This window comes from Mus caroli, chromosome 16 (assembly GCF_900094665.2).
Source record: "Mus caroli chromosome 16, CAROLI_EIJ_v1.1, whole genome shotgun sequence".
NCBI lineage: Eukaryota > Metazoa > Chordata > Mammalia > Rodentia > Muridae > Mus > Mus caroli.
In genome coordinates this window covers 42751817-42764810 of record NC_034585.1, presented here as the reverse complement: position 1 = coordinate 42764810, position 12994 = coordinate 42751817, and the positions used below count along the sequence as shown (strand labels likewise).

General features: G+C 40.8%; 1 protein-coding gene across 2 annotated transcripts in view; it reads right to left on the bottom strand.

The window, feature by feature from the left end:
- Positions 1-3641: 3641 nt before the first annotated feature.
- The window catches only part of Slc9c1 (solute carrier family 9 member C1), a 60140-nt gene continuing 50787 nt past the window's right edge, over positions 3642-12994 (bottom strand). Inside the window, exons 24-28 of one of the 2 annotated variants that reach the window (XM_021185158.1) lie at positions 11089-11220; positions 10788-10973; positions 8726-8852; positions 5431-5486; positions 3642-3828 (exon numbers count right to left, since the gene is read on the bottom strand). In XM_021185158.1, coding sequence (XP_021040817.1) covers positions 3784-3828; positions 5431-5486; positions 8726-8852; positions 10788-10973; positions 11089-11220 — 546 coding nt within the window. In that variant the 3' untranslated portion in view covers positions 3642-3783. The remainder of the gene's footprint in view (positions 3829-5430; positions 5487-8725; positions 8853-10787; positions 10974-11088; positions 11221-12994) is intronic. The other variant, XM_021185159.1, reaches the window with a different exon arrangement.

The following is a 12994-nucleotide window of genomic DNA, read 5'->3' as shown; positions in this document are numbered from 1 at the left end:
ATTTTCCATGGCAGACACCTGTATTTAGTAAGGAAGTCAAATGGGGGAGGATCATTGTTTAGAAGCAAACAAAACAAAACAATAAACAAACAGAACAAAAAAGTCTGAAATATCAAATACCCCCCCCCAAAAAAATAAAACCTCCAAAAGGGAAAACAGAATCAAGCCACAGTCTAGCTGGACGTATATAAACTTTCAAAATGTACTCCCGAGCACATATACTGGAGTAACTGTACAAACAAGGCAAGTTGAGAGGGTCCATTGCTGAGTGAAGTGGCCACAGAGCCATAGAGAGGGGAATCGTAGGGTGAAATGGTTTGATGTGGGAAATGGGAAAAATAGGAGCACTCTAATTACTCTCTCTCTCTCTCTCTCTCTCTCTCTCTCTCTCTCTCTCTCTCTCTCTCTCTGTGTGTGTGTGTGTGTGTGTGGGGGGGGTGATAAATCCAGAAGGAGGAAGGTAAAATGACAGTAAGGATGGCTGAAAAAGTCACAAGGAGTCATACTACTAGCTCTCTACCTAAAAATACCTGCAGTTATGGAAGTCTGTGCATAAATATATTGGTTTAAATAAAAATTCCCCATCTTGTCTGACAATGCCTCCTCCAAGAGTCAAAATTCATCTAACCGAAACGGCAGCACCGCCCTTTATAAATCATCTTTTGAGCTGTTGGTCAGGGCTATCAGACTCCCTACACACAGAGCCTTATTGCTATTGCTCTTGGCTGCCCTCTAAAGGCAGAATTTGAGTCCATATTGCTGCAGATACCTTGCATTTCAGAGGCCCAGACACCCAGGACCCAGAAACAATCTGAATATCTCCTGGAGTGCTTGCCAGGAGCACCCCACTCCCTGCACAGACAGGTGGCAATGATATTAGGAGAGGATCTTGTTCTTTGTCCCCACTATAGTGGCTGTGTGTCTCTGCCTTCTTCACTATGGTACTAAGGATGTGTAAACTGTATGTTATACTGCTTAAATGAATCCTGGGACTGCAATCATCGTTCACATGATGGTTGTTTCTTGTTTGGTTACTCGTTTGTTCATCCCGTCAACAAGTGTGTGTTGAGAACCTACTGTGTGCCGAGGACCCTGGGCTCAAAAGTGAGCAGAACAGAGGAGATATATTTCTTTATTTGATTTCCAGCAATACAGAAGTCATATCTAAGGCAAACCGCAGGATGGGAACTATCTTAGTTACTGTTCTGTCGCTGTGAAAGACAATATGAACAAAGCACCCCGCATGGAAGAAAGTAATTGTGGGCTTGCTTACAGTTTCAGGGGATTCACTATAGTGGAAAGCAGACAGGCATGGCCTAGGGGCAGTTGCTGAGAACTTCACATCCTGATGTGCAGGCAGCAGAGAGAACAAGGATTTTTCCTTGTTTGGGATTTTTTTGAAAGCTTAACTACCACGCCCACCCTCCCCCAGCAACACAACTCCTGAAAAAAGGTCACACCCACTTTAACAAGGCCACACCTCCTAATTCTCCCCAAATGTTCACATTGGCTGTCTACAACCAGAGTCAAAGCACTAGGGGCCGGGATTGAACATCAGTCTGCCTTGACATTTTGGGTTATTGAGTCCCAGTTTTCAAGTTTCAGTTTTACTACCGACCACTAGATGAAGACATTGAGCTGTGGGAGTCTCAGATACCAGGAAAGAAAATGTGTTGATTTTGCAAGGGGCGGAGCTGGGCATTAACTTCATTGTTGGTGTGGTACAGATTTGGGGCTAAATAAACTGCTCCCACTGCAATGGGATGAAAGTGTTACAAGTCCAAAAAGGAAATCTCTGAGCCCTTCTCTCTTTATTCCCATCAGCATTTACTCCAGTACTTAAGAACTGTAAGAAATTACACTCCCTGAACTAGAAACAAAAACCTGGATATTTATACCAGTGAGAAGATTTATGAGCTGAGATCTTTGCCCTTATCTACTTCTTGTTTGCTGTTGTGTGGGCAGTTAACCACCAGTGTAAAAACTATTCCACTCTACTTTTATATAATAAGGTAACAAGATCTGAATAACCATACTTTACTGGCTTTCTGACAGTCGCAAACTCTAGAGCTTTTTTATAGGTGAATTCTGTGGTTATCTTGCTACCAGTTCCTGCTTTTTGTAGGCGAGTAGGGATAAAAGAGCTCTACATGTTCTTTTCAGGTTGTTGTTGGGCTTGGGGTGTGGCAGAGATCTAGATCTCTGCGACAGAATCAATTCCTACAGGATCTTTACAATCCAGACTATGCATCAAGCCGGACACTGACAATCATTGAAATTGGGCCTGTATACTTCTCTTTAGTAGCCTAGATTTCGAAAATAAGACCAAGAAAACCTCAGCAGCCTAGCAAATGGCATATGATTAAACCAGTTCACAACTGTATAGTGAGTCCATCACATAGTGAAGATATCAAGCAATTTATCTGAATTCTTTAAGTTCCATTGCTTCCTCTTCAAAACGAGGCTAACCACCCCTTCCTCCATAAATACACTGATATCCTCATAAGCTGTTGGTAGAGAACACATCTCCCCTCTCCGATGCTTGTTTCAGATTGAGGGGTAACTCTCCATTCATTGTCTTTGCATTCTTCAATCCCCTTCTCCTCCCAGAGGCCTGGAGGTTTCTGCTGGATAGTACCACTGCTGCTGATTTGTGATGGTTTGTATATGTTTGGCAAAGGGAGTGGCACTATTTGGAGGTGTGGCCTTGTTGGAGTAGGTGTGTCACTGTGGGTGTGGACTTTAATACCTCCATCCTAGCTGCCTGGAAGTTAGTCTTTTAAGCAGCCTTCAGATGAAGATGTTAGAACTCTCAGCTTTGCCTGTACCATGCCTGCCTGTACTTTTCCATGCTCTCATCTTGATAATAATGGACTTTACTTCTGAATCTGTACGCTCATCCCAATTAAGTGTTGTCTATGACTGCCTTGGTCATGGTGTCTGTTCACAGCAGTAAGACCCTGTCTTAGTCAGGGTTTCTATTCCTGCACAAACATCATGACCAAGAAGCAAGTTGGGGAGGAAAGGGTTTATTCAGCTTACACTTCCATACTGCTGTTCATCACCAAAGGAAGTCAGGACTGGAACTCAAGCAGGTCAGAAAGCAGGAGCTGATGCAGAGACCATGGAGGGATGTTCTTTACTGGCTTGCCTTCCCTGGCTTGCTCAGCCTGCTCTCTTATAGAACTCAAGACTACCAGTCCAGGGATGATCCCACCCACAAGGGGCCTTTCCCCCTTGATCACTAATTGAGAAAATGCCTTACAGTTGGATCTCATGGAGGCATCTCCTCAACTGAAGCTCCTTTCTCTGTGATAACTCCAGCTGTGTCAAGTTGACACAAAACTAGCCAGTACAGACCCTAAGACACTACTGCATAGGACTGCTAGTATCCTGACAAACCGAGATTGGAATCACCCCAAAATACTACTTTCTAATCATGTCCACATCCCCTTGTCCTAATTACCATCTATTCTCCCCTACCTTTGGAGGATGGGCTAGCAGGGGGTCGAAGTGTTTGAGAATCCTTATTAAAAGTAGGTTCAAAAAAAATCTAAGCCTACAAGAAAATCTTAGAATCTTATTTTATCCCCCACCCCAGTCTAAATACAGAAATAACATCATCATTTGGAGAGTTGGTCGGTTAGTGTGAGGTGCTTTAATTCACATTATCACATAAAAGGCACATAAACTTCGGCTTGTCTCTATCTCCAGAAGTAAATGTTTTCATGGTCATTTTGAGAAGCTTAGGCAGTGAACTGAACTTTCTTTCCAGGCGACTCTTTAGATGTTAATATCGTCTTCTATCAATTCCTCATTTTCTTGATTCTAAAAGTGGATATGAAAACATAAATCAGATTTCAGGTCTTTTTAAAGAAAGTATAATGGTTAAGTTTTGTCAACTTGAAGCATTCTGGAATCATCTGAGAAGAGAGTCTCAAGTAGGACTGTCTGCATTGCCGTGGCTTGTGGGCATGTCTACGTGGCACTGACTCAGTTATGTTACTTGAGGAAGAGGTAGTCTGGAGTGTGCAGTTTTATTCCTTCTGAAGGGGGTCCTGAACTATCCAGGAGCAGAGAAATCAAATTGAGCACAGGCAAGTAAGTACGACAGTAAATGCATATGTATTTATTTCTTCCTGTTCTTAAGTGTGGCAGTGATGGGAAGTCCTAGCCTTTACCTCCCATCAAAGCTGGATTCTAATGTAAAATTATGAGCTGAAATAAATTCCTTTCTTCTCCAAGTTGCTGTTGTCGTCTGTCGCAACAACAGAAAGAAAACTAGAGCACAAGGGTTTGATGGACAGAGGAGTGCTGGTGTGGGACCTGACACAGAGCAGAGGAGGCAAGCCTGGGACTCTTGCAGTGGTCATTGTACATACTCCATCCTGAAGGACCAGAACAGGGGTCTGTCTCTTGATGGGTCAGGGCTTTGAGGGGTTATCTTGCCATCTCAAGGAAAACCACGTTCTGGGATGATAGTGGTGGGAAGGAACACGGTAGTAGGCCTCAAACATAAGCAACCTCTAACACTTGGGAATAAAAAACATCTACTCAACAACACAGCCGGCTGCTGTTTCTGTCTTTCCTTAAACCCTCAGCTTCTCAATGCTTTTGCTTTAAAGGAGAAAGAAAGAATATCATGCAGTCATTAGTTTTCTGCCTCAACTTCTCAAGTACTAGATTTCTCAAACACAAGAACTTTAAGTGTGTGCCATTTAAAAAAAAATGATGGACAAGCACCATTCTTTTAAAACAGGTACAAGAAAACTAGCTTCCCTGGCTCTTTTCCATCTCTAAAATATGTCAGGAGGCTGAGTTCCATAAGCTTGGTTAGCTTGCCAAGCAAACTAAATTTACTTTATATTTTTACCTTTAATTGTTTTCTTTACATGGTTTTTTAATTGAAGTTTTCTTTTGCTATCCTAGGCCTAGAAAGTTAGTGTGGGGCTTTCTGAGAAATTCAGGTTAGTCCAGGACAGAAGAGATTAGAATACTCGGCACTGCATTCATCAAGGACTGTGATTCTAGGGGCTTAGCTGCTACTCTCCAGACTGAATAATCCTAGATGCTTTGCAGAGGTAGTTGTAGAAGCTGTGGCAGCCTTTGAACCTGGCCAAATTTAGAACATGACAGCGGTAAAGGGGCTCAGATTTCAGCCAACATTATCCTTGCTGATGCTAGTGTGCTAATATGATTCAAGACAAATGTTCTGCCATCTCTTGAATTTGTTAGTCATTTGTATAATATTTACACAAAAGTATGTTAACAGCCTATTATAGGCTTGGCAAAGAGAACTCTTCCCATTGAAATCTGTAAAATGATTAGTAGGTAAAGTCCTTCAGGATAAGAGAAATGCATTGGTAGTTTACATAAATTGAAGACTTTCTTTTAAATTAATATAACTTGAAAAAGGGGGCTCTCACTTACCTCTTTCTTACCATTGTCCTCTTCAGAGGTTTCATCCAATGTTTCAAATGATTCTCCTGCAAAGGAAGAGAGAGTTACTCCATCCCCGGAGGTAGTCACACTTTTAAGTAGGTCATCTATGATCCCATTTGGGTTGCAGACACAAGGGATCTGTGATCTCACACCAGTGGGATGAAAGGTCACTTCTCAAAGTGTATCTAACAGGCTTTAATTGTAAAGATATGAAACAAGTGCTCAAGAGAAGTGAAAAGCTGAGAAAAAATAGCATTTATGATTTTAATATCCTTTAACACTACTATGTTAATATGTATTTCTGAATGCTTATGTTAGCAATGAGGACCCATGTGAAAGCCACGCTTTCTTGGAGTTTTTGTCAGCAGAAAGTACAGGTAAACAAACATGGAACACGGTTTGTGGTGAGATGATCACTTATGACTCTTGGGGGGGGCAGGAGAGGGGGAAGAGGGAGAGAGGGAGACAGAGAGAGATGGGGAGATGGAGAGAGAGACAGAGACAAAGAGAAATAGGACAGAGGTACAGAAAGAGGGACCGAGAGACAAATGGACAGAGAGAGAGAGACAGAGAAAGAGAGACAGAGACAGACACACACACACACGGTGGGGGGGAGGGAGAGAGGGAGACAGAGAGAGAGATGGGGAGATGGAGAGAGAGACAGAAACAAAAAAAAATAGGACAGATATACAGAAAGAGGGATAGAGAGACAAAGGGACAGAGACAAAGAGACAGAGAGAGAAAGAGAGAGAGGCAGAGAGAGAGAGAGAGAGCGAGTGAGAGAGAGAGAGATTGAAAAGCATGGTGCAGCAAGTCCTTGAACAGAGAGATATGGGGAAGGTTTGAGGGTCCCAGGTAGTAGAAACAGTACATGAAGTTGCCCAAGAATTAGAGACCACTAGGTCTTTTTTTCAGAGGAACCATTGGTCATTTGGCCTTTCTAGGTTTTTGAGACTCAGGAGAAGAGATGGCAGCCACAGAGAGACAGATAGTATCAACTCCAGGACCATCATCTCCAGGTTCTGGATCTTATGGTCAGTAGCAACCTGTATGATGACAGGATTTTATGTCCACAAAGTTGTAAATGTCTGGGAGCTGGAAAAATGTCTCAGAAGTTAAGAGCATGTATTGTTCTTCTGGAGTTTGGCCCCCAGCACCCATGTCGGGAAGTTCACAATGGCCTACAACTCCAGCTCCAGTGAGTTCTTATTCCCTGCTGGCCTTGGGCACCTACACACACATGCACAAACCCACACCTAATTAAAACATATATTAATAGGTTTTACGTATACACCAATAAAGATAAAATTCACTTAGAATTAACACCATAGCATTGGTAGTTTTACTTGACATATGACACAGGGTTTTTTTTTTTAACATTGTATCATGAAAAGTTATTATTTTAATGATGATGTAATAATCAATCTTCTTGATTAAATTGTTAATTAAATAGTAATTTATTATACAGTTTCACTGACTCTAATATTCTATCTTTATAGTGATACCCAATTATCTTTTTATACTTTTTTATATCTTTGTAATTAATGTCTAGAAATCACATTATTTAATCAAAGGTTATAAAGTTTATTATTTTTAAAATCTCTATAATTTCATTAATTTATACTAGGACCAATAAAGTAAGAAAATATATCAGATTTACTATTCCTTTTTCATAAATGAGTCTCATATATATGCTTTAAAATCTCACTATGATGGGAAATCCTTATAAACTTGGGTTTAAAAATCACCTAAGAGACATCTCTGAGTGTGTCTTTAAGGAAGTTTCTTGGACGGTTTAGCTGAGGAGGAACCGCCCTGAGCATGATAGCATCATCTCCTGGGCTGGGGTCCTGGGCTGGGTAAAAAGAGAAAAACTCTTTTCTATCAAGCTGAGCAGCTCATTCGTCTCTCTCTGCTTCCTACAAAGAATACACAGTGACCAGAGCTTCTCACTCCCAAGGCCACCCACGGTCTCCCTGCTGTGATGAATTACATCTAACTGGGATAAGCCCTTGCTCCTTTAAGTTACTTCTTGTTAAGTAGTTGGTCACAGCAATGAGGAAAATAATGAAAACAATCACTAATGAAGAAGACGAACCTGTAAACCTTCTATGTCATTCAACTGATGAGGAATTGTAGTTCCTAAACAATCCTATTTGCTGTAATATAGTTTTTATCATATGAAATTTGTTTAAAGAACAGGCTTTCTGCCAACACTATCCAGTGATTCATATGTCTGCCATTCAGAATGTAAGCCATATTTTATCTTGCTATTCATATACCTGACATTTTCTTTTGGGTGAAGAGCTGACAATTCTGTCAATCATTTTTTCATATTATTTTGATAATTATGCAGGCTTATATTTATAGATGAAATATAAATATTTCTAAGTGTATCTCTGATATTGTATATTGGGATAATTGATTTCGGTTTTCTTCAAAGGATAACTTGATTAGATAGAGGACACCTGAACGGGCAGTTAATGAAGTACACTTCCTGTGTGCCTGTGAAGACATTTACAGAGAATAGAGATGACTAGTTCTGTAGGCATTCAAGTCCAAGAAACTAGACCTCAAGGTCTCTTTTACCAGGAGTAGTCAATTGTACCAATTATAGGCTTCTCCAGATGTCTTAGAGTCCAAGCAGAGCTTTATATACAATGTTGGCTTCTCTGTCCCATACAAATAGTGACTTACATCTTGATTGGATGCTTTAAACCACTGGACAATGAGAATAAAAGAAGTTGGAATGTGGAGGGAGCAGGGAAAGGGGGGAGTCCAAGAGGGATGTAAAGTTGCAGGTACCTAAGGGTACTTGAGTGCTAGTGTCTGTTTCCTGTTTCTTTCTCTTGCCTGGGGATATGGGGTACCATCGTAGGTCTTGGTGTTTGGAATATATTGTCTTGGCTTCTTTTGGTCTCTCTTTGCCTCCTAGATACCATGAAGAACAAGAAAAGTCGCACCCCCCCAGGCTTCTGGTTCCATGATGTTATACACATTCTATCTTCTATCTGCCATACAAACCTATGGCAACAGAGTAGGTAAAGAACAGACTGAAGTCTCTGACACCATGGACCCAAATGAAGTTCTCCTCCTGTAAGTAAGCTGTTTATTTCATGTTTTTTTGTCATAGTGATGGGAAGTTTAACATGTCAAATATGGCAGCTAAAGGAGGTTCTCAATACTCTAGGAAGAATGCATGTACTTGTTCCTAAACGCAGACATCACTATTTTATGAAAGGAACACAAATCCTTATAATCATGCCCAGTACAGCTAACTCACTTTCAGAATCTGGTTTCATAGAAATTCTTCGAGGTGGGATGTACTTTCTTACATTCCATCTGAATTTTCTTACAGCAATTGAAGTTTGAATAATCATTACTTTTGTGAAGTCTTCCATGCCTTGTATCTGAAAGTTAAGAGAATGCATATTAATTTCTAAGTGGCTGTTATGTAATTACCTGTTGCTCTGGAAAGCAGGTATACTAGGTCTTCAGCTTCCTGACTGCTGGAATGACCAGCATCAGCCACTACACCTGGTTCTGCACATACACTTTTCCTGGATGCATCTGGGCATATTATTTCACATAGACTTTATGATAACTACACTGATACAGTTTGCTTTCTTTTTTAATAACCGAAGACCAAGCCACACTAAATATGCTGCTTCTTTTTCTAACAGAGCATTTAAGACATATTTTCTTTGCTAAATATCAGAAATTGCCAGATTTTTGCCTTTTATATGATTAGTTATAGGTGAGTACTATTGATAATGCATCTTTAGGATGATGTATCCATTCTTAAGGATATTTGGATAAGGATTGAACCTGGGGAACACTATTGAGGGTGATCATTCCACAATAGCATTTATTGTAAGCATCATTTAATATCTTTTCCTTTTTGAGCTATTAGTAGCTGGTAGGGCCACTCGACATTTTGATTGACAGCTGACGGACTCTACCTTAGGTCTTGTAGTCTTGAATTTAGCTGTGCTAGACACACAGCTTCTGGTCTAGTAACTCCTGTGATCATTCAAAGAAAACTCCACTCTGGCTGCATGGACCAGTGCAGTCGCAGCTCCTGTTCAGGTTTGTGTTCCAGCTGCCATAGGAGACCTTACTCTGATGCTCTAAGCAACTTTCATCAGCTTTACAGCATCCCACTCCAGGTAAAATAAGCCTCTGTCAACTTGTGGTGGGTAACCATGTTCATCCTTTATCTTTTCTTACAGAGGGCAGGAAAGGGAGCCTTCCCCAGTGACTCTGGGCAAAGCTTGTGTTTAGTCATAAAAGAATTATGATTGGTGCATATGAAAGGGCTGTCACTGGTAGAACTGGAAGACACACACACACACACACACACACACACAGAGAGAGAGAGAGAGAGAGAGAGAGAGAGAGAGAGAGAGAGAGAGAGAGAGAGAGAGAGAGAGAGAGAAGACTGTGATTAGTATACTACAAGAGTACCCTATTGCTCTTTCTATGTAAACAAGCTATCTCTTAGTTTCTTGAAGGCAGCCTGGAAGGCCTCTTTCCTGTATATTCTCCCTTAGCATTGGAATGTTAGGTCTAAAATCTCTCTCCTACTTATGGTCTTATTTCAGATACAGCCAACAGAGGTAGCTGAGTAAAAAGTAATCAGGAACCCCGGAATTCTTGTTCTAGCAATGGTAGTAGCCACTTGTAAAAAGGCCACTGAAAGGCTATAAGGAGACCATAAGATAGTACGACAGTGATGGGTGACTGCTGTACTGAGAATGCTGAGAACAGAGCGCCTAAGGCAGAAACAGAAGCCAGGGAGAAGGGCAGGCTGTGGTTGCTAGGAAACCAAGGATTATGGAGCAAAGAGTCCCTTTGAACTCCTAACAGTTTAAATAGCAAAGTGTTCATTTTTATATTTTTATATTTTATATTTATCTTCTGAGTTGGAACAAAATTGCTTCCACTTTATTTAGTGGGGCTTGTCAGGACCTTCTAGAGTACTGTTGATTTAGTCCTTCTGAAATGCATGAAGAAACTAGTGGGTTCTCTTAGGTGCCACTGCACTAAAATGTAATGGTGGCCAAAAATCCATACTGTTGTGTGTTTCGTTGTAACTGTGGCCAAAATTCTATTCCTCGGTGAGTTTTGTTGGCCTTGGCATTGTATGGAAAAAGCTTCTGGCTAGGTCATTGGGTGCGAATGCCGTCCATGACCGCTGTCTAAGTGAACGCACATGGCTGTGGGTAAATATAGGATAGTGGGCTGGAAGGAAGGAGAGGAGGAGGTGCAGGGGCAGAAAGCCAGATCGCAGTGGCAGGTTTTCTAAGATCAATGCGTTTTTGGTGTGATGCTTGTTTCTGTACCTGATGGCACGTCACAGGAATTAGGAAAGGCGCCTTATAAATTTTTCGCAGCTGGCAGTCCTCAGCAGATCCATGGATGAGGACAACGTGGGTTACTGTTTCGTCATAGATGTCGGTTTTCGTGGACTTGGGGATGTCTCTTATGAAGGCATTGCAGAGTTTCAACTGCAGCTTGTAGTTCCAGTCCTTAAGGAGAAGCACAGGCTCATGTCACTAGCTTACAGTCGGTTTCTGCCCCTATCTTTGTGCAGGTTTGCTTGGGGACAGGGGTGGGTGGGAAGAATTCGGGAACCCCTCTTACCTCAAAAGATAAGTGTTCTCGGATCTTTTGGGCAGTAATGGCAAGTCCAATTTTTTGCCACATTTTATGTTTCATGTTAGGACATCTTTTTTCAAAGCCTTCATACAAGTGGCTAATGGGAATAAAATATGTCTGGAAAAAGGGAAAACAAATTGAAAAATTTGTGTAAGCCCATGGCTGAAGAAATATCTGTCATGTCCATGCAGTGGCAGTCAAGCTAAGAATTAAGATGGCATGTTGCAGCCCAGAAATCTCATAAAATGCATTTATTAGCTCAGGCTTGCAATCTTGAACAGACACAAGTCTAGAAAGCTCCATGGTCCAACAAGGACTTTTCAGCTTTTATTTTTTATTTTTTATTTTTTAAAACTATGCATTTCTTGGTGTGGTCTGGCATTGGCACATCTTGAAATTAAACCAAGCTAAACCCCAGTCGCCATCTTCCATGCTTATTTTTATTCTTTTCTTTGGCCAATAATAGCTATGTATGCTCACACATCAAGCTCATGAGCATGTCCTACACCTTACCAGCTTGCAAGGTTTTGTATTCAGGACATTACAAATCTAGTCCTTTAACTGTTTTTGACATAAACACTATTATTACTGCGTTCACCATGCAGTACAATAGAACATTAAAATACATTCTTCCAGTGAACTAAAGTGTACCCTTGACTAGCACCTTCCCTTTTCCCCTTGCCCTACACTTCTGGTAACCACCCCTCTGTGCTTTCTGAGAGAAGCCTTCTGCTTTATATTCCATATGGAGATAAAACCAAAAAATGTAGTATTTTGATTTCTGTTCCTGGTTTCTAATATTTGCACAATCATCTTCAAGATCATTCATACTCTTGAAAAAATAGAATCTCATTCAGTAAAACATTTTATACCTTTAAGGAATGACAATTATGCTCTAAGTTAATTAATTCACACAGATGTCATGGAACACCTCCAGAAATCAGAGGGCAACCTGCAGTAGATCCTGTCCTTCAACCAAGTGGGTTCCAGGGATGGGACTTCAGTCATCAGCCTTGGAGGCAAGCGCCTGTATCAATGAGCCCACCATCTCTCAAGCCCATCATTCTTTTCAGAGATTGAATAGTATTCCACAGTACACATGTTTTCCTAAACCAAAAATCAGTTGCTGGATGCTGTGGTTGTTTTCATGTCTTGACTTGTGAATGTAAACATGGATAAATGGGTGTCTCCACAGTCTGCTGATCCCTTCTTCGTTTAGATTCTTTACATTGATTTTCCCACTCCAGGGACATAGGCTGTCTTTCCAGCCTTTGTTGACCTTCTCAGTGCCTTTCATCAGTATTTTATTTTCACTGTAAAGATCTTTCCTTTCCCAGGGTAAACTTATTCCTTTGTAGTTATTACAAGATTGCTCTTCTGATGTCTATTTAAGATGGTTCGCTATTAGCATATAGTAACAGGACTTATTTTTGTATGTTACATCTTATGATCTTGTTGAGTTTGTTTGATAGTTCTACCATTTTTCAGATGGTCTTGGGGCATATTCTCTGCCTGTGGTCATTTCACCGTCACTGACTGACCACATCCTTTCCTACCTGGATACCCTGTGTTTATTTTGTCCTCTTGATTTTTGTGACTCACACTTCAGTAGTCTGTTGAGTGAAAATGGTGAAAATCTGTGATAGGAGAAAGGGAGCTGTCAGCTTTTCCCTTTCATTATAACGTTAGCTTTGCACTAAGTATATGTGTGCATGCATGTATGTATATACACATGTATATGTGCACAATCTGCCTTGATCTTGTTTGCTTATTGAGTTTCTATCCCTAACTTTTTTTTTTGATTTTTAATATTTTTATTACATATTTTCCTCAAATACATTTCCAATGCTATCCCAAAAGTCCCCCATAGCGCCCCCCACTTCCCTACCCA